Raw genomic sequence first — 26,851 nt, 5'->3', positions numbered from 1 at the left:
ATTTATGAAGATCTCCACTGCTGGATTTTTTTAAAAATAAGTGCTGATTTTCATAAATGTTTCATGTGTGTTTGAGAATTTTAAGGATGAGGAATTTAGGGTTTGGTAAATCTATTTGACTACGTGTATTCACGGTGGTGATCACGTCGTCGAGCTACACACTTACTGATATTGGATCTGACGGCTTCTAAAAGTAGTGACCCCACTCTCCTCGGCTGGGCCCCTGCCCTCACACCCTCTTCTCATCCCTGGAGCATCTCTGTGGGGGGATGCTTTCACCAGGGGGGATCTTTCACCCACTTCTGGGTCTCAAACCAGATGCACAACGGGTGCAGACAGACTGGCTCCCCCTCCACCGGCCGGGGGTCTGACTCTGGCTTAGAGTAGGGTCTTGCTCATGAGGTGGCCTAGAGCATGGTGAAGTACAGTGCTCCCAACCCAACTGTTCCCTCCATGGACTCAGCTCTACTGCTGACCCTTCTGAGGGCTGTGGATGAGACGGACTAGGGTATGAATCCCAGCTCCACTTCAAACCGCTGTGTGACTTTTCGTTGGTGCCTGCCCCTCTCTGAACCTGAGTTTCCTCATCTACAAATTGGGTCGATTCCCACCTCAGTGGGCTGGCCCATGGTAGATACTCAGAGATGGTCACGATTATCAACATGAGTAACTATTATCAATGGGGCAGCCCCTGCAGGGAGCTTGGATTCTGTGTTCAAGTTCTCCAGGCTCCCGGCTTCCCCAAGGAGACTGGACGGACAGGGGCTGGGGTGACAAAGACTCCACCAGCGGCCGGGGTCAGACGATCTTCCTTTAATACAAAGTCGATATATCTACATACACAGAGGTGGGAAAACCACCCAGCTGCTTCCGTTTGAATAAACAGTGTTGAAAGCAACAGCAGCTCTGCTCTTGTACAAAGAGAAAAACTCACTTGCTCAGGGGCGGGGGCGGGGCAGAACCCCATCCTTCTGCCCCAGGACGGCCCCATGGTCCCGGGGGGGTGGGGAGGGGCCCCTGATTAGGGCAGCTTATGGCCTCTCTCTCCCCCGGAGAAGTGGGAACCTCCCACTGTGTTCAGTCCTCCTCAAGGTGGGAGACGGCGAGGGGCACTCGGGCTGCTGGGGGCGGGGGTTGCTGCGACCTCCTCCGTGGTAGTGCCCACTCTGTGGGCTCGACAACCGACGCTGGTGGGCCCGAGTCCCCCCACTGCCCCACCCTCACCCTCCTTGATATGTCTTGAGAATTTAATTAAAAAAGAAAAAGCAAAAAATTTAAAAAAAAAGAAAAAGAAAATCAGGAGGCAAAGGCCCTATTCTTGAGCGAGGCACACCTTCGGAGTAGGTAAAGGGGAAAAAAAAAGCAAGACAAGGGGCAGCCTGAGCCCGCGCAGGCCCATGAACATGACCGGCACGCAAGAATGTCTGTTACGGTGAAAAAAACAGACTGTCTGTGAACAGGATAGGAATAAGCCAAGTTTTTCTTTTTAAATCCGTTGACTGTCTGTCAAGTCTTTTTTGTCCCCCCAATTTGTTTCTTCCTTAAAAAAAAAAAGAAAAAAAAATACACTATTGAAAAAAAAAAAAGAAATGTCACCGGATACAGTTACACTGAGTTTTGAAAGAAAGCTGACTCCTGTTCCCACCCCACTCCTGCCCCCCCAGCCCGGTGACCACCAGGCTGCGGGGCAGGAAGGCTGCCTGGTGGGGAGGACGAGGGGCCGAGCTCCCAGCCCCCGCCCTCCTCTGGTTCTTGGGAACAGGTCCTGGATTGCTCACCGCCCCCCTCCCCCCCACCCCAGAACCTCTCCTCGTGGAATCTCGTTTTCGAAGGGAATGAGGAATGTGCCAAGTATTGAAGGCGGCGGCCCGGCCCAGGGAGGGGGCTGGGGCCGTGCAGGGGGGCTTGAGGGGCTGCGTCGTCATCCCCGGAGACCCCTCGGCTGTGGAAACGCGGTTGCCGCCTCCTGCCCTGGCCGCCGGAGGGGGTCCAGGCCTCGGGGGGGCCACCCGGCACGGGAGGCGCAGGGGCCGGTGGAGTCGGGCCAGGCCAACCTGGCTTAGGTTGCATAGTGGTCGAAGCTGCCGAGGTACTCCAGCGCCGCCTGGTAGCAGAACTGATATTCATCCTGTGTGGGGAGGGGGCGCGGGGGGTGAGGGGGCACGGGGGTGCAGGCAGGGCCCCCGTCAGCACCTCTGCAACCCCAGGGCTCCCATCACACTGCAGAGCAGCCACGCCCCTTGGTCCTGTGCTTGTGCTGGGCTCTCCCGTCCTCAGCTGGCCTGCAGGGTGCTCTTTGGATGCAGCCGCTTGGCCATCCCTGCCTCTTGTGACACTCCCCTGGGGGCTGGGAGGCTGCCACTCCAGCTCTGACTGCCCGGAGACAGGGGAGCTCATGGATGCATTTAACCTAGCTTCTGGATCTGGTGGTTTCTAAAAGCAGTGACCCTACTCTTTCCTAGGCTGGGCCCCCGCCCTCACACCCTCTTCTCATCCCTGGAGCATCTCTGTGAGAACGCGGGGGGGGGGGGGATCTTCCACCCCCTTCTGGGTCTCAAGCCAGATGCGGAACGGACCCAGGGATGGGTGCAGACACAGACTGGCTTCCCCTCCACCCGCCAGGGGTCTGACTCTGGCTTGGAGTAGGGTCTGCTCATGAGGTGGCCGAGAGCACGGGGAAGTACAGTGCTCCCAACCCAATTGTTCCCTCCATGGACTCAGCTCTACTGCTGACCCTTCTGAGGGCTGTGGATGAGACGGACTGGGGTACGAATCCCAGCTCCTCTCAAACCACCATGTGACTTGGAGACACTGTGTGGTCAAAGCAAAGGTGCCCACTGTCAACATGATGGCAGGACTCGGCCTGGCTTCAGGATCCGTGACCCCTGCCAGGGTCCTGGCTGAGCTGGACCTCACTGAGACCCTGGGGCCGGGAGAGAGGACCCTTCTCTGTTCATTCCGAGCAACGCTCCTCAGCTCTGGCCTTCGGCTTACTCTTGGGTCAGCCCAAAGCAGGAGGGGCTGAGGACCTTTTACCCTCGACAGCCCTGGGAGTGGGAGGTGGCTGTGCCCACTGCACAGAGAGCACAGAGGCTGGCGGCGGCATCGGCGTAAGGCCGGGCTGCCCTCCCCTCCCCTCACCTCCATTTGCACCATGGCTGGCCTCTGGGTCCGCAGCATCTTCACTGTCTGGAAGATGTCCACCACACCCTCGTACCGCATCCGCTCCAGCACGATGCTGAGCGTGATGAAGACTCCCGTCCTGCCCACGCCGGCGCTGTCGAGGGCAAGTGCACAGGTGAGTTCAGGGGTGGCGTGTGGGGGAGCCTGGCTCAGCTGCCCAGTTCTGCCTGCTCTGAAGCCCCCTGCCCCAGGGATGGAAAGAGCCCCAGTGGGAGCGCCCGAGGCTGTGCTCATAAAGACTCAACTTCCCGCCATAGGCAGCTAGCTCACCTGCAGTGGACAGAGATGGGGCCGTCCTGGCCGAACTGTTCCTTGGTCTTGTGCACTTGGCCGATGAAGTCAATGAAGCCCTCCCCCGACTTTGGCACGCCCTGCTCCGGCCAGTCCGTGAACTGGAACTGCCGGACAGTCCGGGACTGGCCGTCCTGGAATGGAGAGAGAGAGAGCCGGGTCCTGCTATCAAGGTCAGTGGCAGTCACCCTTGCCAACCACGAGCTGCACCAATACCACTCTCGACCCTTCCTCACCCTCCACCATCCACCCTCCTTGTCCCACGCCATCTTTCGTTGAGATGCTCCGATTTCGTCTTTACCACCCAAGGCTGCCAAGTCCATCCTCCTCACCATTTAACTTCATCCAGCAACACCATCTCATAGCAGTCGTTCACCCCCATCCCCCGACTGCTGCTCTCCGCACAGCTCCAAACCCATCCACCACAACCGAAGTGACACCAGCACCACTGCTGTCTGTTAGCCTCCATTCTGCACTGTCCCATGGTGCACCCAACATCTGCCCTTCTTGACCCATTCTCCATCTCCCCGGCAACCTCCCCTCTCATTGTCTTAGAGTAAAGGAGCACTGTCCCCATACTGTCACCTCCCAACAGCACCACCTTCCATCTTCCACCACGAACATCATCTTCGGCCACTCACCAGCCCTATAATCTATCCCTCACCACTCAAGGGCGCCGTCTTCCACCGGCCACCACTGGAAATTCGTCGTCTTCTACCTGTGTACCCAATACCTTTGCCTCCTAACTTGCATCATCCACTTATGGTAGCTCATAATCCTTGAACATCTGGTGATGCCACCCCCCGTTAACTTTCTCCATCTCCACCGCTCAACCATCCATCTCTCCAATCCTCATCCCCATGACACAACCATCCATCTGTACAATCTAAATCTCAGCCACTGACCTCTCCAATCCTCATCCCCAACATTCAACCATCCGTCTCTATGATCCTCATCCCCAGCACTCAACCATCCATCTCTCCAATCTTTGACCATCCATCTCTCTAATCCTTCTTGCACCACTCAACCTCTTGGACCCTTATCCCCACCACTCAACTATCCATTTCTCCAATCCTCAGCCCCAACAATCCCCTTCCATTTCTCCTACCCTCATCCCCACCACTAAACCACTCCTCTCTCCAGTTCTTCTCACTCAACGCTCCATGTCTCTAATCCTTATCCCTACCGTTAAACCACCCAGCTCTCTAATCCTTATCACCACTACTCAACCTCTTCGATCTTAATCCCCAATACTCAACCATCCATTTCTCCAATCCTCATCCCCAAAACTCAACCTTCCATCTATCCAATACTCATCTCCGCTACTCAACCATCTGTCTGCCCATTCATCACCACCACTCAACCGTCCATCATTCAAATCTTTACCCCACCACTCCTCTATCCATCTCTCCAATCCTCATCCCCAGCAGTTAATCACTCATCTCCAGTCCTCCACCCCCCACTCAACCATCCATCTGTCTAATCCTTACTCCCACCCCTCAGCTGCCCATCTCTGCAACCCTCATCCCCACCACTCAAGCACCTGTCTCGCCAATACTCGCCTTCCACTACCAAGCCAGGCCGTGCACCATCATGGCTCTCTTCCGCCTTTCATTTATCATGACCTAATGGCACCACTTTCCACAATCCATCCTTAGCAATCCATCGTCCTTCCCCCTCTAAGGACTGTTAGACATTCCACTGTGTCAGGACCACCGACATCCTCCACCCTCCCTCACTCATGACTTACCTCTTCCCACTCACAGTCTCTACATTAAAGGCTGCAGTCCAGCGATGCCATGTGATTCTGATGGCCTCCATCCTCCACCACCTAACACTTTCTCCAATCCCACCTTCCTCTCTCTTGGACCATCAACAGTACTGCCTATCACTGAATGTTCGTCATTCTTTTTGCTCTTCAAATCATTTCCTCTTCATTTTATGCTATCTGCCACTGGCCAAACACCTGCCCTTCCCAATCTCACCGTTTTCCATCCACTCCTCACCCTTCACCAAGCCACGGCTCCGTGCTCTATTGTCATCCTCCCTCCGCTTCTATCTGGACATTCTAGTCTCCAATCCCACCTTCCTCTCATCTAAGACCATCCTGTTCACCACCCTCCTCTGTCACCCAGCACCGACGCTGTTCACTTAGCCTCCAATCCCCCGCTCAGCCAACCCAGTGGTGCCGTCCTGAACTACCCACGCACCATGACCAACAATGCTTTGTCCATCAGGGTTCAGTATCCACTGGTAATATCTGGACCGACATGCCCACGCCCCATCATTCTACCCATGGATTCTCCAATTCCGGCACTAACTTCTATCCTGTGTCACCTGACGGTCTTCATCAGACCCCATCTATAATAATACCTGCCCTCTCCCATCACCCAGCACCACCCGCCTCCACTGGGCCTTCTCCAGCTAACACGGTCTACTCTCTCCATTCTCCCCTCCATACAATGGTTCCAATTCCCAGCGCCTGCCCCCACCCCGCAGCGTCTACAACTCTTTCCCATCTACAGTGGCCACTGCTTGACACCATCAACCCATCACCTTCCCCCAGCCTGCCTTCAGCCCTCTAATGCTGCCTCCATGTTGCTGCTTCCCAGCTAATGCCCCACTTACTCCCTTTCACATGGCCGCCTTGGACTGTGTCCCCCAGTGAGCAGTGTGACGCGCGCTCTGAGGGGGACACCCTGGGGTCAGGGTCCTCTCTTCCACCTACTCGGTGGTGGGAGTGACTGTCCAGCTGCCCACTCACTCCTCTTCCACCCAACCGCTGGGCCTTTGCTTCCACTCCCCAAGCAGGAAAGCCCTCTCCAGACCCGCAGGGGAACGGTGAGCTGCCTGGAGGGTCTGTCCCCGTACTTACCCGGGCGTCTGTGACCTTGAACTCCCGCAGGATGTACTGAGGCATGTTGTATTCCGCCATAGGGTCCACCACGAAGTACTGGTAGCGGGCGGAGCGCTCGGCCGGCCAGTACTGGTGACACTTCTCCTGTTGGGGAGGTGGGTGCTGTGGTCAGCCCTACCCCCACCCCAGCCCTGCGGCCCCCGGCCCCGCCCTGCCCTGCCCTGCCCTGCCCTGCCCTGCCCTGCACGGTGCCCAGCGCACCCGGCCCATCTCCCTCAGCTTGGTCAGCATCACCACGATGGTCGAGTTGTTCTCCCAGAGCATGCGCCAGAAGTCCTCTGTGGTTTCCGCCAGCGGGCCCTGCGTGGCAATGTAGGCCTTCTGCTGCCTGTGAGCGGGGAGGTGAGATGGTGGCAGCGGTGAGTCTAGGGCCCCAGGGAGACCCAGGCCCAAGCATCATCTCCCTCCCTATCCGGTTCAACCCCCTAAAGAATCCTGCTCTGCACCTGGAGAAACCACAAGCCTTGGAATCACTCCAGCTTCGCAAGGAAGCTGTGGGACTGTCTGCAGGCATCTCTGCTCTCATTCTCCACCCCCTCCAGGGGCATTAAGTTAATATCCATTGTCTGCTCAGGCCAGGCTCCCCTCCAGGGCTACATATAGCTGCCCATTCCCAGAACACCCTCCTTTGCTCAGGGCTTCTCAACCTTGGCACTACTGACGTTCAGGACTGGATGACTGCGATGGGCCCCTGTTTTGTATCCAGTGGGGTGTCCAGCAGCATCCCTGGCCTCTGCCCACTAGAAAGTGTTAGTTGCTCAATCATGTCTCTTTGTGACCCCATGCACTGTAGCCCACCAGGCTCCTCTGTTCATGGGGATTCCCCAGACAGGAATACTGGAGTGGATTGCCACCTCCTCCTCTAGGGTATCTTCCTGACCCAAGGATTGAACCCGAGTCTTCTGCCTTGCAGGCAGATTCGTTACCATCCTAGCCACCAGGGCAGCCCTAGGTGCCAGTAGTAACCCTCCTCTCTCAACTTCTATTTTAACCATCAGAAACATTCCCAGATACTATCTAGCTTCCCCTGGAGGGGCAGAACTCCCCAGATCGATGCTTTTCTCTGAGAAAGATGGACAGATGTAATCATGTCCCAGCTAGTAGCCATCGGTTAAATGCATATCTAAAGAGTCTCTCCACCTCAGCTGTGACTGCATGGGGCTGGCAGGGTCTGTCGAGCTCTCTCCCATGCAGGACTGGAGCCCCGGTAGTGGCCAGGGCCAGGTTTACCTGTAGCCATCAATGAAGCTGGCGTTAATGTAGTCGGAGCCCTCCACGCCCCGGATGGGCTGTAAGCAGACCCGGGTGCTCTCGTAGGGCATGATGTTAACCAGGCGGTTCTTGAACTTGTTACAAGGCAGATTGGCACTGATGAAGCGGGATGTGTGGGCTTTGGAGTTGGCCAGCCGCTGTGGAGATGAGGGGACGACATCAGGACAGCCTCCATCTGGGGACCCAATTTCCCTGGGTGGAGGCAGGCTGTGTGTTTTCAGCCAGAGGGCTAGCAGGGCCATGGCAGGCAGGGGAACACCAGCCCTTCTACCCTCTGGTCCCCTTAATTGGGGTGGGGAGGGAAAGGACGCTGGTCTCCTGCTCAGCCCCCTCTCGCCAACCCGAGCACAGCACCCTCTACTCGCTCCTCCCCACCCACCTTGAACTCGAGTTCCATGCCAGTGACGTGCTCGCCCGGCTCCACCTGCGTCAGCTTCTGGATGTAGGCGTAGAGGCTGCGGGCAGGCACCTCCGTATTGCCGCAGCCCACGGCCTCCAGCAGGGCCTCGTGGATGAAGCTGTACTGGTCCTCCGTCTGCACCATGTAGTTGCGCTGGGACCGCATGAGCGTCACGTGGCCATACACGTCCACCGTCTTCTCCGGCTTGATCCGCTCCAGCATGGCGTCGATGACGATAAAGCAGCCTGTGCGGCCCACACCCGCACTGTGGAGATGGAGGGGGCCGTCAGGGGGCACCCGAGGGCCAGGGGAGAGTGGGGGCCAGGGCGCAGAAGGGAGCCGGGAGTGAAGGGGCGGCCCACACCCGCACTGTGGAGATGGAGCGGGCCGTCAGGGGGCACCCGAGGGCCAGGGCAGAATGGGGGACAGGGCGCAGAAGGGAGCCGGGAGTGAAGGGACGGCCCGCATCCGCACTGTGGAGATGGAGGGGGCCGTCAGGGGGCACCCGAGGGCCAGGGGAGAGTGGGGGACAGGGCGCAGAAGGGAGCCGGGAGTGAAGGGGCGGGGGTTGGGTACCTGCAGTGGACCACGATGGGGCCTGCGTCCGGCGGGTTGCAAGTCTTGACTCTCCGCAGGAAAGCCAGGAACGGCGTCGGGTACTCGGGCACCCCATGGTCCGGCCATGCCGTAAACTGGAACTGCCGGACCTCCCGTTTCTCACTGGAGCCATTCTGGGGGTGCCGGGGACACTGTTGGTCAATGCAGCCCACCATCCACGTGCCAGGGGCCCAAGTTCACGGCTCCAGACCACCACGTCCCTGAGCGCCTGATCTGGGTGCCCAGCTGCTCCAGGGTGTGGGGGTGTCTCCACCTCAGTGTCCCCAGCATCTTCGTGCACTGCTCCCCATTTCTCCCTAAACCTGCTCCCCCATCTCAGCTGATGGTGGCGCCATCCTTCCACGGGCTCTGGCCAAAATGTAGGAGTTGCTCTTGACTCCCTTCCCCTGCCTGTCCACATGCAGCATCAGTCGGCACAGCTTTCAGAGTCTATCCCGAGCCCGCCCACTTCTCACTCCTCACTCTCCCCCTCCACGGTGATCACCTTAGTCCCGCTCACCGGCATCCATCCAGACCAGACCTGGTACCCCTGGGTGTCCCCACAACCTATTCCCCCCACAGCCGCCAGAGGGTGCTGGTGAGCACCCGAGTTAGGTCCCACCGCTCCTCTGCCCACAGCCCTCCCTGGGCTAAAAGCCAGAGTTGCCCCTGCCCCTGCAACCCACAAGGTTCTGCACCTCCTCCCATCCCCTCCCTGCCCTCACCTCCTCCCTCTCCCTGCTCCAGCCACACAGGACTCCTCACTATTCCCAAAACAGCCTGGGCCTTCGCATGTGCTGTGCCCTCTTCCGGGAATGCTGCCCCCAGATCTCTGCAAAACTCCTTTCCTCACCAACTCCAGGTCCTCCACTACGTACTCTATTCTTCCCTGTTTTACTCTTCTCTTAGGAGTAAGATGCCTGGTTGTTTTCATATCTGTTGTCCACTAGACTGTAAGCCCCACAAGAGAGATACTTGACACACAGTGTCTGCTTAATGTGTGAATCAACTGAAAACCCTTACTCACTCTTGTCTTTCTACTCAGGTTTCTGGCACCTGCGCCAGGCACAGGCTCTATGTAAGGGCACGTGGCTGGCTGCCAGGGAAACAGTGCTGCCAGAGCACCTCTCTCTCCCTACATGACAATAACAAGTGTCCCCAGTCTTCCAAGGCACTAGAAATAAAAATCCACAAATGGCACCCTAATGAAACTTACAAGCCTTTGCATAGCAAAGGAAACCATAAACACAACGAAAAGACAGCCTACAGCATGGGAGAAAATATTTGCCAACCACGCAACCGAGGGGCTTAATCTCCAAAATAGATAAAGAACTCATACAGCTCAACAAAAAAACAACCTAATTGAATAATGATCAGAAGCTGTAGACCTTTCTCCAAAGAAATACATCGAAAACTCTACCAATTCCAAGGGATGGAGAGGATGCAGAGAAAAGGGAACCCTCTAACACTACTGTATTAGGAATATTAATTGGTGCAGCCACCGTGGAGAACAGCAGAGGTTCTTCAAAAAACTAAAAATAGAACTACGTATGATCCAACAATCCCACTCCTCACCATATACCTGGAAACAAACCTCCAATAAGATACAGGCACCCCTATGTCTATAGCAGCACTGTTTACAACAGCCAGGACACGGAGACAATCTAAATGTCTGTTGACAGATGATAAAGACGTGGCACTTAAGTGCAACGTACCACTCAGCCACAGAAAAGAACGATCCAGTGCCATTTGAAGCAATGCGGATAGGCCTAGAGGTTATCATAGTGAACGGAAAAGGTCAGAGAGTCATGCGATTAAAAAATACCACGATATCACACGATAAAAAGTCAAAGTATCATAGGATAACACTTATACGACATCACACATAACACTTATGACAATATATGCAGAATCTAAAATACGGCGCAAATGAACTTATCTACGAAACAGACTCGTGGCCAAGGGGGAGGGGGTCGAGGCAGGGCTGGAGTGGGAGACAGGGGTGAGCAGCTGGAAGCTGTTATATATACAGAATGGATAAACATCAGGGTCCTACTGTACAGCACAGAGGACTACATTCGATATCCTGTGATAAACTACAATGGAAAAAAATATTAAAAAAATTATGTATACATAATATAACTGAATCACTTCACTGTACAGAAGAAGTTAACACTGTAAATCAGCTATACGTCAATAAAAATAAAAATATTCAAAGTGCCCCCAGACATTGCCAAATGTCCCCTGAATGGCAAAATGCTGCAACCGAGAATCACTGAGTAAGACACACGGAATCATGTGCTGGACAGCAGCCATCAGTTAAATACACAGATAAAAATTCCCTCTACCTCAGCCCCAACTGCCCGCTCTGTCCTCCATCTAAGACTGGAGGCCCCTCGACTGCATGGCCAAGACCCTGCCATAAAGCCAGGCTGGGTGACGGAAAGGGTCAAGGCTGATCTCGGGGTGGGGGCTGGTGACTGCCTGGGGGAGGAGAGGTTCACTGCTAAGGTAGATTCTGCTGGTTTGTCCTGCTGTGGCTGCAGACCAGAGCCGTGCCCCTGAGTCTCAGTGTCCCCATTCGTAAAGTGACCACTTGAGAATGCGCCCAGCCTGGGTCAATGTGGTTTCTCTTCTGTCCAATGGGGAGTTCCCAGGGCAGAAGCTCATCTTCCTTCTCCGCCCACCATCGCCCCCTCCCACAGCTCCCCAGTCCCAGTCCGGGCCCTACCTTGTGTAGGGAGAACGTCCTCACGCAGAACGTGGCCAGCTCGATGGTGTCCAGGAGCGTGACCTGGATGAAGCCGTAGGTCTCCGTGCCCCTGTTGGGCCAGTACTGGTCGCATTTGATCTGCACCAGGTGAGAGAACACAGGTGAGTGTGGGATGGGGCCGGTGCAGGGCTTGGGGGCCACAGGGCCCAGGCCTCACCCGTGATTTCTCCTCTAGCCGCGTCATCATAACAATGGTGGCCGAGCGCTGCTCCCACACCATGCGCCAGAAGTCCCCGAAGGTCTCTGGCAGTGGCCCCTGCGTGGCGATGTATGCGTTCTGCCGCCGGTAGCCGTCCACGTAGTTGGCATTGATATAATCGCTGCCCACGATGCCTAGGTTGGGGGTAGCAGAGAAAACTAGAGATCAGTGGGGTGCTCTGTCCTTCTAGGGTGGCGCCACCTGGGCCACTGCTGAAAGGAAGCCCTCTGAGACTGCCCCAGTCTATCCCCAAGGGAATCGTGGTGCATATACTCCATGCTTTCTCTGCCTCAATGTTACTGCTGCTTGAAGACAGACTGTTCTATGTCGGGAGCTGTCCTTTGCATCTTAAGGTACTAAGCAGCATCCCTGGCCTCCACCCTCAAGATGCCAACACTACCCCACCCCAAGCTGTGACAACAAAAATGTCCCCAGACATTGCTAAATGTCCTGTGTGGCGAAGCTGCCCTGATAAGAGCTACAGACGTAAAGGATGGATGGAAATCTGCAGTGGACAGCGGCCACCAGTTAAATACAGATCCCAAACTTCTCAATGGCTTCTGGGTAGGGTTGGACCAGGCCTCAGTTTCCCTACCTATCTCCTAGCTGGTCCACTCTGGCCTGGCCCCCCCTGGCCAAGAGGAGACATGGGGTCTACATGTTCTCCACGGAATGAGGACAGGCCAACGTTGTTGGGGAGGAGCCTGGGACTCCGCACGCTACCTTCGATGGGCTGAAGGATTACGCGGGAATGGTCATAGGCGATGACGTTGGCATAGCGGTTCTTGGGCTTGTTCACTTCCAGGTTGGAGTGCTCCCACGTGAACTGCTGGCCTGGATCGATGGACTATGGGAAGCGGGAGGCAGGAGATGTCAGGTTGGGCATCTGTGGGCCCCCAGGAGGGTGGGAGGTAGGGGGGCTGGCTCACCTCATACTCCTGGGAGAGCTTGAGGCTGTCGTTGGCCTTGAGTCGTTCCGTGTGTTCCGCCATGTCCCCGATGGGGATGGGCGGGTGGCTGAGCATGCCTGCGGGGAGAGCAGACCCGCCCATGTGGCCAGTCACTCGCGGGGGCCAGGCCGGGGAGGGGAGGGGGCAGGGGGTGCTCTACGGAGTGAGTCTGCGATGGACGAGCTGCGGGTTAGAGGGGGTGGCGGGGAAGAGGAAGGTTTGGGGTGGGCCCCGTGGGGGCGAGGAACCCAGGCCTGGAGGAGGGGCACTAGGTGGAGTCTCCCCCACCCTCCCCAGGCCCCCCGACAACCAGCTGGGGGAGGCAGGTGCTGTGGGAGGGTTGCCCCGCAGGGCTTCAAGCTCCTAGTGCCTCGTGGCAAGAAGCAGGCAAGTGACACAGACATGAAGAAGCAGATGTGGCTGGCTGAACCTGCTGGAATATTGTCCCCCTGGTGAGGGCGGCAGGCCCACACCCGTCTGCTCCCTTGGGGATCGGAGGGACCACCTCTGCCAGGTGGAGCTGAGGGGCCAGGGAGGGGAGGTGTGGGGTATGTGTGTGTAGGATGATGGGGTGGGCATGGGTGCTTCTTCCCCATCTTTAGGCCTGCCAGACTCTTCTCTCTTGGGGGCCCAGCGGCCATGCACGCGCGCACACACACACACACTCAGCAGCTACTGGGAGGGAGACTGACAGCTGTGCGCCAGTGCCCAAGCACTGGTGATCAATCTATAGGGATCTGCCAAGTTGACTGCTGAAGAGCTGCTGCCCCAGAGCCCACGTCTAAGAGGTCTGAGGCTGGTGTCTATTTGACTGCTGGGTCCCTCTGCCTCTCGCATGTACTTTGACACATCCCTGTGCCCTACATCCCTGCTCCCAGCCCCGTTCTCTCTCCTCCTGCTTCTCCCTCTCTCTCACACACACACACACGCAGTCACAACCTGCCACCTTAGGGCCCAGGGGACCAGACCCCTGCCCCCTTCGAGAAGCCAGCGCAGGACAGGTGGGCGGAGAGAGAGGAAGCTGGATGGAGAAACCAAGGATGAAAACAAACAGGAGCGAAAGGAAGCCAAGAACAGAGAGACACCGGAACTAACTTTCAAAGTGAAACCCCGGCTCCCTGAGGGGGCTGCTGAGGCCTGAATCTGCAGAAACAGCAAACAATAAATAAATGAAAACACGCGGGGGAGGCGGCCCACCTCCCCCCACCCCTCGCCGGGTGCGCGCACAGCGGTCGGCGGACAGATAGACGCAAAGGCAGAGCAACTTCACCAAGTGAGGGACACACGGCCGCCAGGGCCCCAGCCAGAGAACCCGCAGCAGCGGCTGGGCACCGCTTCAGCTCGACACTGGCGAGTCCTGATTTTCAGCTATGACTGGAAATATCTCAAAGCTTTAGGTTCTTCTGTCAACCTGTCGTCCCTGCACCCCGCCACCCCCGACCAACCTGGCCTTGGGTCCCTTGTTGGGGGTCAGCAGAGGGGATTTTAGAGGAGAAGCAGAATGGTGAAGGAGAAACCTGGGGGCAGGAGAACATATGGGCCCATGCCATGAGCTGTAAGGACAGAGGCCATCAGTTAAACACACACATTTAAAATTCTCATCTGGATGGAAAGAGAATTGACATAAGCTAGTCCAGAGACAGAAGAGAGAAGAGACCACAAGGGATGCCATGAGACTTTTCATGATCACCTGTGGAGGGCTGCAGCCATCAGGTAAATATAATGACCAAACCCTCATTTGGAGAAGCATGGGACTAACGTGACAAGTCCAGAAACAGAAAAGAGAAAGAAATGTTAGGAGAAGCATGCAAGGCTATACATGAGCCCATCAAAGCCCCCATGGTCTCTTATTACGGGGGACTGCAGCCATCAATTAAATGTTTAAAAATCTCCATTTGGTTGGAAACAAAAGTTAACAGGAAGCAGTTCAGAGACAGAGAGTGAAGATCAGGGTGTAGGTAGAGAACAGCAGATGTCGCCATGCGATGAGCTCATAAGGAGAGAACAGCAGCCCTCAGTTAAACTGAAAATCCCTTAATTTGGTTAGAAGCAGCTGGCATGAGCCCATTAAGGAGGAGGAGGAGGAGGAGAGGGGGGCCTGAGGGGGGCATTGCCCATGAAGACGATCAAGGGCAGGGTCCTGATTCAGTTCTCCCACCACGCGTGGCAGGGGACTCAGCAGAATCCTCTCTCATCTACAGGGGACTATAATGAAACCGGGAGACCGTGACCACATGTGACCGCAGAGCGGGGAGAGAGAGTGTGTGGTGGAAGTGGAATTTTTGCTCCTTGCTAGGGGCGCTTCCCCGGGGAGGGTGGAAAAAACCCAAACACCCACCACTGAGTGGCCTTAAGACTAGAGGTGTGAACAGAAGCAGAGCTTTTTCTGCCAGAAGGAATTGACTCAGAAAATGTTTGCTTCTGTCTTTGAAGATGTCCTTTAAGCTCCTGGAGAAGACAGCAGCCACCAGTTGAATGCAGCTTCTCAAAAGTCTCCCTAGATTGTAAGCACCATCAACCCCAGGACACTGCCAAGCCCAGAGCCACGTAGGAATAGGGACTGAAGAACTGCGCCAGGCATAGTTCAGTGGGGGCTGGCAAGGGTCCACCGAGGGGGCTGCTTCATCTCCCACTATGCCACCTCGCTCGCATCAGTGCTGTCCCCGGCGCCTGGGATAAGCACATACCTGGCGTCTGGAAGTTAATGCGTCTCATTTCCACCGGGTCCTTGGGGTGATGGGGGGCGAGGTCGGCGTTGTTCAATAGGCATTTAGTGCGGGGCTCAGAGTCCTTTCGTTTGCTTTGTGTGAGCAAACAGACAGAGATGTGTGACCCGGCTGTATGTGACTCGGGTTCCCACAACCACGCGCAGACACATGTGCAAAGGTTGGAACAACTAGGTTCCTGCTCATCCCGTGGGCAAGGTGCCACCCCAGCCCCTGTCCTCAGCCTCCAGAGGGCAGAACCAGTTCTTACCTATCAGGCTTACTGCTCCCGAAAGCAGACACAGGTGAGAAGGAGGGAAAGAAGACAGGTGAGGGCAGGCTGGCCATCAAGAGCCTGTTCTAGGACTGTGGATGGCTTTCTTCTCCCCTCTGAACCTTGGTCTCCAGAAAATGGGGCTAATCCCTTCCAACTTGGGTCTCAGCCTTCTAAGCTGGGACGTGTCCCATGTGACTTCATTTAACAGGACAAAGGGAGCACTCCCCTCTCCAATCTTGCATGGGACTTAACAGGAGTCAAATCACTGGCCAAGGTGGAATGCCAGCCCTGCCATTTCCCAGGCTGTGTGACTTTGATCAAGTGGCTTAACCTCTCTGAGCCATTTTCCCTGTCTGGACCACAGATGGCTTCTGTGATCACTCTCAGAGACCACCTTTCCCTGGACCTTTCCAAACCTCCCGAAGGCCTCCCTCCTGTCAAGTGGGGACATGCAAGGGGCTCACTTCTTGTAGAGCAAGATGGCAATCACTATGCAGATAATGAAGACCACAGCCAGCACGGGCCCGATCACCCAGATGAGCCCCTCCTCGCCGTCCACAATGGGCTGGGGGTCTGGGTTGTCCAGCTGGAAGGGGTCTGAGAAGGGGCTGGCTGCAAATGTCTGCAGAAATGGGGTGGGGGGGACTTCCATCAGTGCCCACTGCCCTCACGGTGGCCAAATGGGTCTTCCTCAAACACAAATCTGTGTCTATCCCCTACTCTAAACCCTCCTATGGCTTCCAAGAACACTGACCACAGTGGTCTGGCCCTGGCCAATCTTCACTCTTCCCCCCTCCTCCACTCTGTTTCAGACACTCTTAGGTCCTCTTTGTCCCTCTTGCACCCCAGACCTTTGCACATGCAAACTCCGGGATGCCGTTTCTTTACTGAACTCCTATACGTCCATCAAAGCCCTCGTTCCAAAGTCCTTTCCTCTAAAAATCCTGCTTGGGATTTCCTCAACCTCAAATCCTTCCCTCTGCTCAGCTCTGACCACAGGGAGCTGGGAGGATCTGCGTCTGGCTCTGAGGCCACTCTGGGCATTCTGGATGTGGGCAGACACCATTCGGGACTTACGGGCTCACTCTTCTGCAGCACAGCAAGCACAAAGAGAACGTATCGGTGGCCAGGCTCCAGGCCCCGGTTGTCAAAGCCTCCATACTGTTTCTGGTCCCCAGGATGGAAGGTGTGTGGCAGCACTGAGAAGCGAGCCGCAATGTAGGGTCGGGGGACCTCCAGCTGACGCGAGTGCCGCAGGCTGCGCCTCTGCAGCCGTGCGATGTCCTGGATCAGCTGTGGGAACAGAGATGCGGGCTGCTCAGAACCCAGCTGGGAGCCACTGGGCTCCTGAAAGCTGGCACGTGTCTGGGCCCCAGCCCCTTACCTCCTCCAGGTCCATATCCTCTGGGCTGCCCAGTGGGGTCAGGAACTGACCACCACGAGATTTGCGCAGTGGCACCATCACAATGAAGTAGTTCCTGGCAGGAGACAAGAGTCACAGAGGGCTGTCTAGGGTCATGAGCAAGGGATGCTATTGGGCTGAGTGAGGGCACCACGCTTCTCTGAATCTTCCCTTCCGTTCAAACCATGGGTGTATGGCCCAGGTCACGTAGGACTATAATTTCTGATTCAAGCCTCCAGGGTTTTGATCATGTTGTACCTTTTGCCTAGAAAGCCTACCCTGGGCAATGACAGTTGACCCTTCAACAACATGGAGGTTAGGGGGTGCCAACTCCCCCTGCACAGTGGAAAATCCACACATAAGTACACTTGGCCTTCTGTAGCCATGGTTTCCCATCTATGACTTCAACCAACTGTGGAGTGTGTACAGCTGCAGTGTGTACTTGTTGAATGAAAAAGAAAATGCATATAGGTGGGCCTCTGCAATTCAAACCTGTGCTGTTCAAGGGCTAACTGTATACTTCTCAAATTCCCATACGTCCTTCAAAACCCCAGCTTCCACACCCACGCAGTCTTGTAACTCCCCATGTCCCCCTGCTTCTCAGAGTACTCCTCTTCTTACGTGGGACTCTTAGCCTTTGTGCTTCTCACTGCCACACCACGCGACTGAGACTGTCTGTGTCCAGCTCTGCCTCCCCATCAGTCTGAGAACCTAGAACTAGCAGCAGGTCAGGCCTGCCGGGGCCTGGGAGAATGCTGAGGCCACATTCAGTGGTGACATCTATGAGAGGCACCAGACCTTCAGGGCAAGCACATGAAAAGGCACCGGTGTAGTCTCTGTCTTACAGACCAGCAAGGGCAGTGGGGTACTGAGAGGTCAAACAGCAGTCACACAGCTGACTGGGAGAGGCATGGAAAACCCTGGAGGGGGTGGGCTGAGCTTACTGGACAGGCACGGGGCTCTGGCCATCTGGCAGATACACCACGATGAAGCCATCGGAGTCAGGCTTGGGGGTCACGCTGGGCTTCGAGCTGAGCAGGTTGAAGGCGGTCCAGGCCGTGACTGTCTGCTGGAGGCCGCCCAGGCTGCTGCCGCGGTTGGTCAGCACGAAATTGTAGAAGGTGTTGGGCTTGAGGTGAGTGATGAGCTTCTTGGTGGTGCGGCCATCCACGTCCAATGTGAGCCCATTGTATTGGATCTGTGGGGCGGGCCAGCTCAGCGGAGCTCTGGGTTGAGCCCTGGTCCTCACTGAGCCTGGATCTCAGACTTAGGCCGGATCCTATGATATGATCTGTGACCCCAGACTGAACCTCAATTACAGCTGAAGCCCTAATTCCAAGCCTTCACCCCAAGACTCAATCTCGACCCCAGACTAAACTCCGAACCCAGTTGATTCTCAATTCCAGCCAAGTCTCAACTCAAAGTTCCAATCCTTAAAACATCCAGATTCCACACTTAGGCTTGACTAGACACTGAGAGACTGAGCCTCAAATCCTAGCTGATCCCCAGCTAAGCCCCAGTTCTGAGCGAACCCTAATTCCCCCACTGAACCACGACCCCTGCTGAGTCCCAACTGTGCATCCCCATCCTGACTGAGCCCCGAACCCAGGCTGAGCCTCAATATCCCACCCAGTCACCAGTCCAACTGACCCCCTACCCTGACTCCAGATGGCACCCTCACCCTGGTCGAGCCCCGCCCCACATATACTCTAACCCCGGCTGAGCCCCACCCCAACACACCCTAACCCCCTGTCCTAGATGCAACAGGAGGCTGCGCACCTTGTATGGGGTGGGTGAGTTGTAGTTGTCTGGGAATTCCCAGCTGAGCAGGACCGATGTCTTCATGATCATCTTCACCTTGAAGTTCTTGGGCGAGACTGTGCCACACAGCAGCAGGTGGGAGAGAGCAGAGGAGAGATTCCCATGAGTGCTGGGGGGCTGGGCATGGGTACGGGGTGGGGTGGGGCGGCCCAGGCGCTCCCTGTCGTCCGCTGTGCCCGTGGCCTTACTGCCTGGCCCTGGCCCGGCCCTGCCTGGCCCTGTCCCATGTCCCTGCTGCGGGAGACGGCGCAGCTGCAGAGAGAAGGCGGAGGCGGAAGAGGGGAGGGGGACGGGTTGGGTGGGTGGGTGGGGGGGCGGCGGTGGGGGCGGCGGTGCCACCTAGGCATGTCCCACCTTTGCCAAACGCCGGAGCCTCGGGGTCCGGACTCGCCTTGAGCGTCCACGTGGAAGCAGAAAAGTGACCACTTACCTGGGCAGGGGAGAGGGAGGGGGCTGGGGTGGGGGTGGGCACGAGGCCCGGTCCGGCTCTGGTGCGGGGGTCACCGCGCGCCTACCTTGGTCCCGCAGGAACGTCCGGTAGCGGACAGGGGGGCTGTAGGGGCCAGGGCCCCGGCGCGTGTGGGCCCGCACTTGGAGGTCATAGGCCGTGTCGGGCTTGAGGCCCTGCAGCGTGAGCACGTTCTCGGCGCCCGGCTCGGCCGCCGCCGGCAGCTCGGTCTCTCGGGCGGGGCCCAGGGTGCCAGCCTCCCGCACGGCCACTGTGTACTTGACAATGGCCCCGTTGCGCTCGGCGGGCACAGGCGGCAGCCAGCGGAGCAGGACGGTGCCCGCTGTGGCGTTGCCGGCTGCCTCCAGGATCTGCGGGTGGCCACGGGGTGTGTCCTCAGGGATGCTCAAGACCTCGGCCACCTCCTCGCCCAGGCCGCCTCGGCTCCGGGCCGCCAACCGGAACACATACGTGGCCCCCTTGTGCACGCCCGATGCGGTGTAGTGGTCCTCAGTGGGCGGGAACTCCAGCGTGGCCAGGGGGGACGAGTCTTCACGGCCGAACTGCAGGCGATAGCCCAGCACCTCATCCTCGGTGGCGCCGGCTGGGGGCTCCCAGTGTGCCAGCAGGCTGCCCTCGGGGGTCTGCTGCACCGACAGGGTGGGGCGGCCCAGCACTGTGGGGGGATACAGGGCAGGCATCAAGGCCACGTGATCAACCCCCAGCTCCGGAGCACAGCGTGGGGTTGCAATTTTTTGGCCACTTGTGGGATCTCAGTTCCCCAACCAGGTATCGAATTTGGGCCCTCAGCAGTGAAAGCACAGAGTCCTAACCACCAAACCACCAGAGAAGTCCCAAGGAGCTGCAGTTTTTAAAAGCCATCTTGCGAAGGCCGTGCTCAAAAGCAAAGACTCGAGGGAGGTGAAAGAGGGAGCCACAAAGAGGTCTGGGGGGAACAGTGCTTCAGGCGGAGGGAACAGCCACTGAGGGACAGGGGAAGCAGGGGACGCAGAGGGACCCGAGACAGGAAAGCATCCACAGAGGCCACGGCAGGCCCTCATCTCTGCATCTCGAGTTAACAGGTCACTCATCTCCTGCCTCCTGCCAGCGCCTCATTAGCATCAATGGAATGGAGGAGTGTCTAGAACCCTGTCTCTGACCCCCATGGTTCTCACAGTTTGGGTAGTAATCAATGCATCAAAGTCCTGAGAAGTCCTGCAGTGCTGAAGTGCTACACGTGAAACCAGGCTTCTCTGCTGGAGGACTTATCAGGGCCTTTAATGGAAGGTGGTATGAACAGTCACAGTGTATGCAGCAGGTTCTGCTTAGCAAGCATGACTCTAACATAACATCCCTGAGAGAGGCAAGAGAGACATGGGAAGCTTCCTGGAGGTGGTAACATGGGAGCTGGATGCTGGATGACAAAGATACTAGGCAGGTGAAGAGCACAGTAGGGGGCATGGGCCAGCAACAGTGTGAAGGCATGCTGTGTCCAGCCAGGCGGCCTTGAATATCAGGATCTGTGGTGAGAAGAAAGATGGAGGCCATGGGGGTCCTTCTCTGTTTTGGAACACACCAAGCTTGTTCCCCTCTCTGAGCCTTTGCTTGGGTTATGCTCTCTGCTTGCAATGCCCTCCCCTTAGGTTTTCACAGCTGCCTCTCTCCTCACTCAGCTTATCCTGGCTGGTGAAAAACCAGCCTCTCAGGACTGACAGGAGGAGCCAGAGGGGAAACTAAGGCAGGGCTGCCAGGAGAGGAGGCTTCATGGTACCATGGAGGAGATGGAGACACGACCCTGAAATGACAACCTGCTTGTGGGGATCGGAGCTGGGATGGGGGAGGCAGGCGGGGCAGACAGCAGAGCTGGTCATGATTGTTGGCTGGAAGCGGGGCGAGGCGGGTGGCTGGAGAAGGCTCCTCAAGGAGGGAGACTAATCAAAGACCTACAGGATGTGGAGGAGACAGCCAGCTGGGAGAAGGGTTATCAGCACAAGGGGAACAGGAGGCAGAGGGTGAGAAGTTAGGAATTGCCTGTTTAGGGATGTCCCTGGTGATCCAGGGGCTAAGATTCTGTGCTCCCAACGAAGGGGGCCCGGGTTTGATCCCTGGTGGGGGAACTACATCCCACATGCAGCATGTAAGAGTTCACATGCCACAACGAAGACTCAGCACAGCCAAATCAATACATTAAAAAAACCCAAAAAGAGTAGGGTGTTGAAGGTTTCCATCTAGCTGGAGCTGAATGGGGCTGACCACACTGAGTCTGGGTGTCCTCTTGAACAACCCCCACACTTCGCTCTGTTCCTCCCTCCTGGTGCACCCTCCCGCCTCCCCCCGCCCCCCCGCACCATGGGCTCAAGAACTCTGCAAGGATGCTCTGAGGGCAAAGGGGTCAGTGACAGTCTTGTACCTGCTCCCTTGGTCACTACCACCTTGGGTTTGCTGCGAGCGCCATCGCCTTTCATGGTGTAGGCGGCTACCGTGATGGAATAGGCAGTCTCAGGCTGCAGGTTTGTGATGACCATCTCCTGCGGGCAGGGGTGGCGATCAGTGATGCAACCTGGGCTGCCCACCCTCCTCCCCGTGCCAGGGACAAGCCAGGTGGACGCAGGGCCCAGTCTGCGGGCAGAGACATGCACCCGAGCTCATGCCACAGACCTCAACATGTAGCATGTTCATGCTGAGATGGGCACACGTGGCCTCATGACACCTGTCATGGCCCACCTGGACCAGGGCAATGCCCAGCCCCCTGCTTTGGTCCCCAGCTACCACACTTTCCCACCCCGTCTGTCCTCCCTGAAGTGGCCTCCAGAGGGCGTGTGTGAGCACCTGACCACAGCCCTCCAGGACTCCCAGTTCCCTAGGGGCAAAAGCCCAAGTCCCTCCCACCGCCTGCTGCCCACAAGGCCCTGACTGAGCTGCCCTGTCCCCTCCCTCGCTCACTCTGCTCTAGCCACACGGGCCTCCTGGCTATTCCTCCTACACACCGGACACGGCCCCGCCCTGAGGCCTTTGCACTGGCTGTCCCCCCTGCCTCCACTATGTCCCTTGGAGTGCTGGAGATTCCTTACAACAGCTCTCAAAAGCCAACAGTCAGGCTTTCAGAAAATCTGCAAGCCAGTTCTTAAAACACAGTGATGATGGCAAATGAATTACAGAGGCTTCCCTGTTGGCTCAGTGGTAAAGAATCCGCCTGCCAATGCAGGAGACACGGGTTCAGTCCCTGGTCAGGGAAGATCCTACATGCGGTGGAGGAACCATGTACACAGCTACTAAGCCTGTGCTCTAGAGCCCGGAGCCACAACCACTGGGCCCACGTGCCGCAACTCCTGAGGCCTGAGCGCCCTAGAGGCTGCGCTCTGCACCGAGAGAAGCCACTGTAACAAGCAGCCCAGGCTCACTGCAGCAGGAGAAAAGCCTGCACGGCAACGGAGACCCGGCACAGCCAGAAACAATAAAATTTAAAAAACTATGAAAAATGAAGTTATATAAATGTACAATCAAATAAATAGTAAAAACAAACAGAGTAAATACTCAAAACCCATTCCTCCTTAATTATTTTACTGTGTTAACTAATACTTGTGCCTTCAAGGTTATTCTTTTTTAAAATTATATCTAAAATTGTAACAAGTTTGCAGCAGTATATTTTTATACTTTTTTCCCCTTCATTTCCTTTTCTACTATGATCCAGGAGCCACTCAGGTAAGAGGGCTAGTGGATACCTCCAGGGTCCCCAGCAGGTACCCATTTACCTGATGCAAAACCGAGGCTACAAGCTCCAAGAGGTAACAATGTCACAGGATACTGAATAGTTGTCTGTGCTACATATTACGACCCTGTTGTTCACCCACATCCATTTCTCATATCTGTTTAACAGAAATACTATACAATGATGAGCTACCGCAAACCTGGCTGGTAGCTTGAAATTGACATGGTGGGAATGTTTATACCATGGAGAAGGGTAAATGCCACACCAGTCAGGACTGTGCCCACCTGCCCACGTGCCTGGACAGCTGACCGTTCAAGCCTTTACACCACTGTCTACACCCCCCTTCTCCACCAGAGCTGTAACTAGACAGGCATTTGTGCGTGTTCCAATATCCCTCTCCCCTGGACCATGTTCCCCCTTGGGCTCAGGGCTGTCCTGGCCACCGCTGTGTCACGGCACCTAGCAGAGATCTACACTAGAGAAGTGCTCAGTTACTCACTGCTCCTTCAGTGACTGACAGAGCACCCTGACCTCCCCCACTGGCACACGTGTGCCCATGTTTCCATCCATGCACACCCACCAACACGTCAGCCATGCCTGGGAGCTGTGGGGCGGCCCCAGGAGCACAAGGAGGGGGGCCAGGATGCACGAACAGGGGGTCTCCTGCCCCTGAGCCTCAGACATTGTCCTTCCCAGGGTCTTCGTGGGTTGGAGGGGCTAACCTGGAGCCACATGGGAATGTCCTCCCAAAACTGGGATGGGGGTGGGGAGTACAAGGCAAAGCCACTGGAATGGGTGAAGCTGTGTCAATCTAACATCGGGTTTGGGGCTCTCAGAAGAGCCTGTGGCCCCCATCTTAGGGGCAGAAAGACAGCCCAAGAGGCAGTGATTCGCCTAGAGCCACACAGTCATCCTGACTCTGGTTCAGGGCCTCCAGAGAAAGCTGGAAGGGGTAGAAACAGTTGTTCTACAGGCCTCTTGTCCCACCTGGGGCCCAAGGACCACTCCCCCCACACTCCAGAGCCAAAATGATGGGGAGGGGCACTTTGGCCTGAGACAAATTTCAAGGTGAGGGAAAGCTGAGCCAAGTGATAAAAGAGTCAGGCTAGGTGGGAAAGTGACTGTTCTAACTTCCCAGGCCTGGATCCATTAAGGGAGGCTGCAAGGTGGAGGAGGGTGGGCAATGCTATGGAAACAATTGGAGGGAAGATGTGTGGGAGACCACAGCGGGGAGCTAGCCTAGGGGACGGGGGTGGGGAGGCAAAGGGCCAGCGGAGTCCAATGGCCACGCAGCTAAGAAGGCTAATGGATACCTCGGGGTCCCCAGCAGGTGTCCATTTATCGGATGCAAAAACGAGGCTGTACACTCCAAGCTCCAAGGGGTAAACTGGGCATGCACGGGGGCCCAGGGGAGGAGACCCTTTTACAAGGGGCGTGCAGGGACGTGTGGACTCACAGCACTGACAGTGGCTGGGGGGGCGCTACTTACATATTCAGCCGTGTCGTCCATCTCCCACTGAGCGGGGAGGAGGCGGCAGGAGAGAGAGGAGGAGGTGAGCGAGGTAGCCAGAGAGAGAAAGAAGCAGCGAGAGGGCAGGAGCGCAGGGACCCCGCCCCGCCCTGCCCCCAGGCCCCGCCCGGAGCCCCGCCCACCTGGGCGTCGGCCAGCATGATGTCCTTGATGCGCGGCGGCCCTCGGGCCTCTGCGCCCTCCATGCGCACGTAGTGGACCTGGTAGCCGCGGATCTGGCCGTGCTGGCGGCCGGGCGCGGGCGAGCGCCACAGCACGCGAATGGCCGTGGCGTTGAGCGCCTCCGCCTCCACCTTCCGCGGCGGCGCGCTGGGCACTGGCGGGAGGAGGGGAGGGGGGCGGGCGGGGCCGTTACTGGGGTGCCCAGCCCCAACCGGGCAGCGCCACTGCCCGATGCCAGGGTGACGAGTGACTGCCGGTTAACCGGGCGCTCTGAGCGCTCCCCACTGGCGAGGAGGGAATACTTCTCGCACACCTCCCACAGCCCAGGGAGTGAGCCCTGATGGTGCACCCTCTTTACAGATTGGCAACTGCAGCTCTCAGAGCCTAGACCACGTGCCCAAGGCCACCAGACATGGCCGGGTCCTGCATGCCCCATCCTAAGAGTTTACCCACACTGACTCCACCCTCAGATCACTCCTGCCAGATAGGGGCTCTTGTGCTCACTTTACAGATGGGGAAACTGAGGCACAGAGGATTGACTCCAGGATCGCAGGGTTGTTAAGAGATGATGCTGGGGTGGGAACCCAGGCAGTTCAGCTGCAGGCTCCCCTACACTCCAGGGTGCAGCCAGCCCACTCCACACTGGGGCACTCTCTCAGCCAGCCCCCAAGCTCAGAGCCCTCGCCATTCACCTTGCCCCTGACCCCAAGATCTGGCATGAAGAACGGCTTCATCTCTTCCCCATGCTTAGGACAAAATGCGGGGCTGCCAACCAAACCTTCCAGGCCAATGGCCCAGAAAGCAACTGGCCCCGGTTTCCTGCAGTCTTACTGGGGGAGCTGCCTGCTTCATTTCCCCCCATGAACCTCAGCCTCTACTAGGTGACTAGCACCTTACAACTTTCTAGTGTGGCAGCAGTGGGGATATTTACAACACAGAAATTGCACTGCAAATCAGTCTCCGAGCCCAGGGAGCTGGTGGTTAACCATCCTTAGCATGCCATCTCCTTACTTTCTAGGTCGGATGGCTCAGACCCAAGGAGCTCCAAATCCTGGGTTATCTCAAGAGTCTGGGGTCCCACGGACCTCTTAATTTTCCCGCCAGCGTTGCTTGCTGTTTCTTACACTCCACTGCCAGACCAAAATACAAGACACTGCCTGCTTAATGTTCCAGGCCCAAGGCTCAAAGAAAATGCAGCCCAGAAGGCCCAGTACGGAGAATTCCAAGAGCAAGGAGCCCGGGATGACTTCTCACGGAGCCCTCTCCTGCCTGTTTTGCACCTTCTGACCACCAGCCAGCCCAGTTCTCCAGGGACGGAAGGCTCGGCGGCCGGGCTGGGGCCTGGGGGTCGTGGGCCGGGGTCGGTGCTTACCGTCCTCGTCGGTGCGGACGACCACGGGCGAGCTCTCAGGCCCTGGTCCCACCTCTGTGTGAGCGACGGCCGTGATGCGGTACTCCGTCCACTTGTCCAACGCCTCCAGCAGGATCTGGGTGGTGGTCGGGGGGATGCCGTTCACCTCCTTGGGTTGCGGGTCCTCCGAGCCCAGCGGTCGGTAGCGGACGCTATAGCTCACCAGGGCCCCGTTGTGCGTGTCCGGCGGCGGCGGGCGCCAACTTACCAAAATGGCCGTGGAGCGCGTGCTGACACACTTAACATCTTGAGGGGGGGCTGACGGTTCTATTGGGGGGGGGGGCGGAGAACGTGGGGGGTGGGGAAGGGAGGCGGGATGGGTGGGAGGGGGTGGGGAAACAAAAGATGGGAAAGAGAAAATAAAAAAGAAGATGATAACAAACAAAACAGAACCAAACCAAAGAAAAAAGTCGAACCCAAAAGAAGTGGGTGTCAACCAAAGGTGAGATGGGCGGGTGGGCGGGACGGGGGGTGGGGAGGGCTGGCCAAGAAGGCTGCGTTCAGCATACGGGGCTGTGCTTGGCACACAGTAGGTCTTAGGGAGAGGGGAACCACAGTCCCCACAGAGCACACACATGTGCTGTGCAGTAGGCCAAGGGGAACAGCACGGAAAGTCCTATTTACTGGGCACCTACTATGTGCCAGGCACGGTGACAAGTGACACAGCAGTCTGCCCCATTTACTGGGCACCAACTATCTACCAGTCACAAAATAACAGCAACTCTGTACTTATTTATTCAACACCTACTGTGTGCCAGGGAGAGCACCAGGGATGGAATGACAGTAAAGGCACTTATCTACTG

General features: G+C 57.0%; 1 protein-coding gene across 7 annotated transcripts in view; it reads right to left on the bottom strand.

Annotated features, from left to right (window-relative positions):
- Positions 1-979: 979 nt before the first annotated feature.
- PTPRS (protein tyrosine phosphatase receptor type S) overlaps positions 980-26,851 on the bottom strand; it is a 65,260-nt gene continuing 39,388 nt past the window's right edge. For 2 of the 7 annotated variants that reach the window (XM_068979356.1, XM_068979355.1), the window contains 19 exons: positions 18,746-18,843; positions 17,911-18,164; positions 16,949-17,042; positions 16,642-16,857; positions 16,029-16,186; positions 15,559-15,570; positions 15,270-15,382; positions 12,562-12,659; positions 12,356-12,479; positions 11,591-11,766; positions 11,392-11,511; positions 8,640-8,794; positions 8,043-8,328; positions 7,622-7,800; positions 6,593-6,719; positions 6,350-6,475; positions 3,454-3,608; positions 3,142-3,277; positions 980-2,128 (listed from right to left, as the gene is read on the bottom strand). In XM_068979356.1, coding sequence (XP_068835457.1) covers positions 2,060-2,128; positions 3,142-3,277; positions 3,454-3,608; positions 6,350-6,475; positions 6,593-6,719; positions 7,622-7,800; positions 8,043-8,328; positions 8,640-8,794; positions 11,392-11,511; positions 11,591-11,766; positions 12,356-12,479; positions 12,562-12,659; positions 15,270-15,382; positions 15,559-15,570; positions 16,029-16,186; positions 16,642-16,857; positions 16,949-17,042; positions 17,911-18,164; positions 18,746-18,843 — 2,696 coding nt within the window. In that variant the 3' untranslated portion in view covers positions 980-2,059. Of the gene's footprint in view, positions 2,129-3,141; positions 3,278-3,453; positions 3,609-6,349; positions 6,476-6,592; positions 6,720-7,621; positions 7,801-8,042; positions 8,329-8,639; positions 8,795-11,391; positions 11,512-11,590; positions 11,767-12,355; positions 12,480-12,561; positions 12,660-13,677; positions 13,726-15,269; positions 15,383-15,558; positions 15,571-16,028; positions 16,187-16,641; positions 16,858-16,948; positions 17,043-17,910; positions 18,165-18,745; positions 18,844-19,302; positions 19,912-21,645; positions 21,764-24,433; positions 24,461-24,597; positions 24,792-26,009; positions 26,316-26,851 lie in introns of all 7 variants that reach the window. The other 5 variants (XM_068979350.1, XM_068979352.1, XM_068979349.1 and 2 more) reach the window with 5 other exon arrangements.

Source organism: Capricornis sumatraensis, chromosome 9 (assembly GCF_032405125.1).
Source record: "Capricornis sumatraensis isolate serow.1 chromosome 9, serow.2, whole genome shotgun sequence".
NCBI classification, from domain to species: domain Eukaryota; kingdom Metazoa; phylum Chordata; class Mammalia; order Artiodactyla; family Bovidae; genus Capricornis; species Capricornis sumatraensis.
The sequence above is the reverse complement of the archived record's forward strand: the minus strand, read 5'-3'. Positions and strand labels throughout refer to the sequence as shown.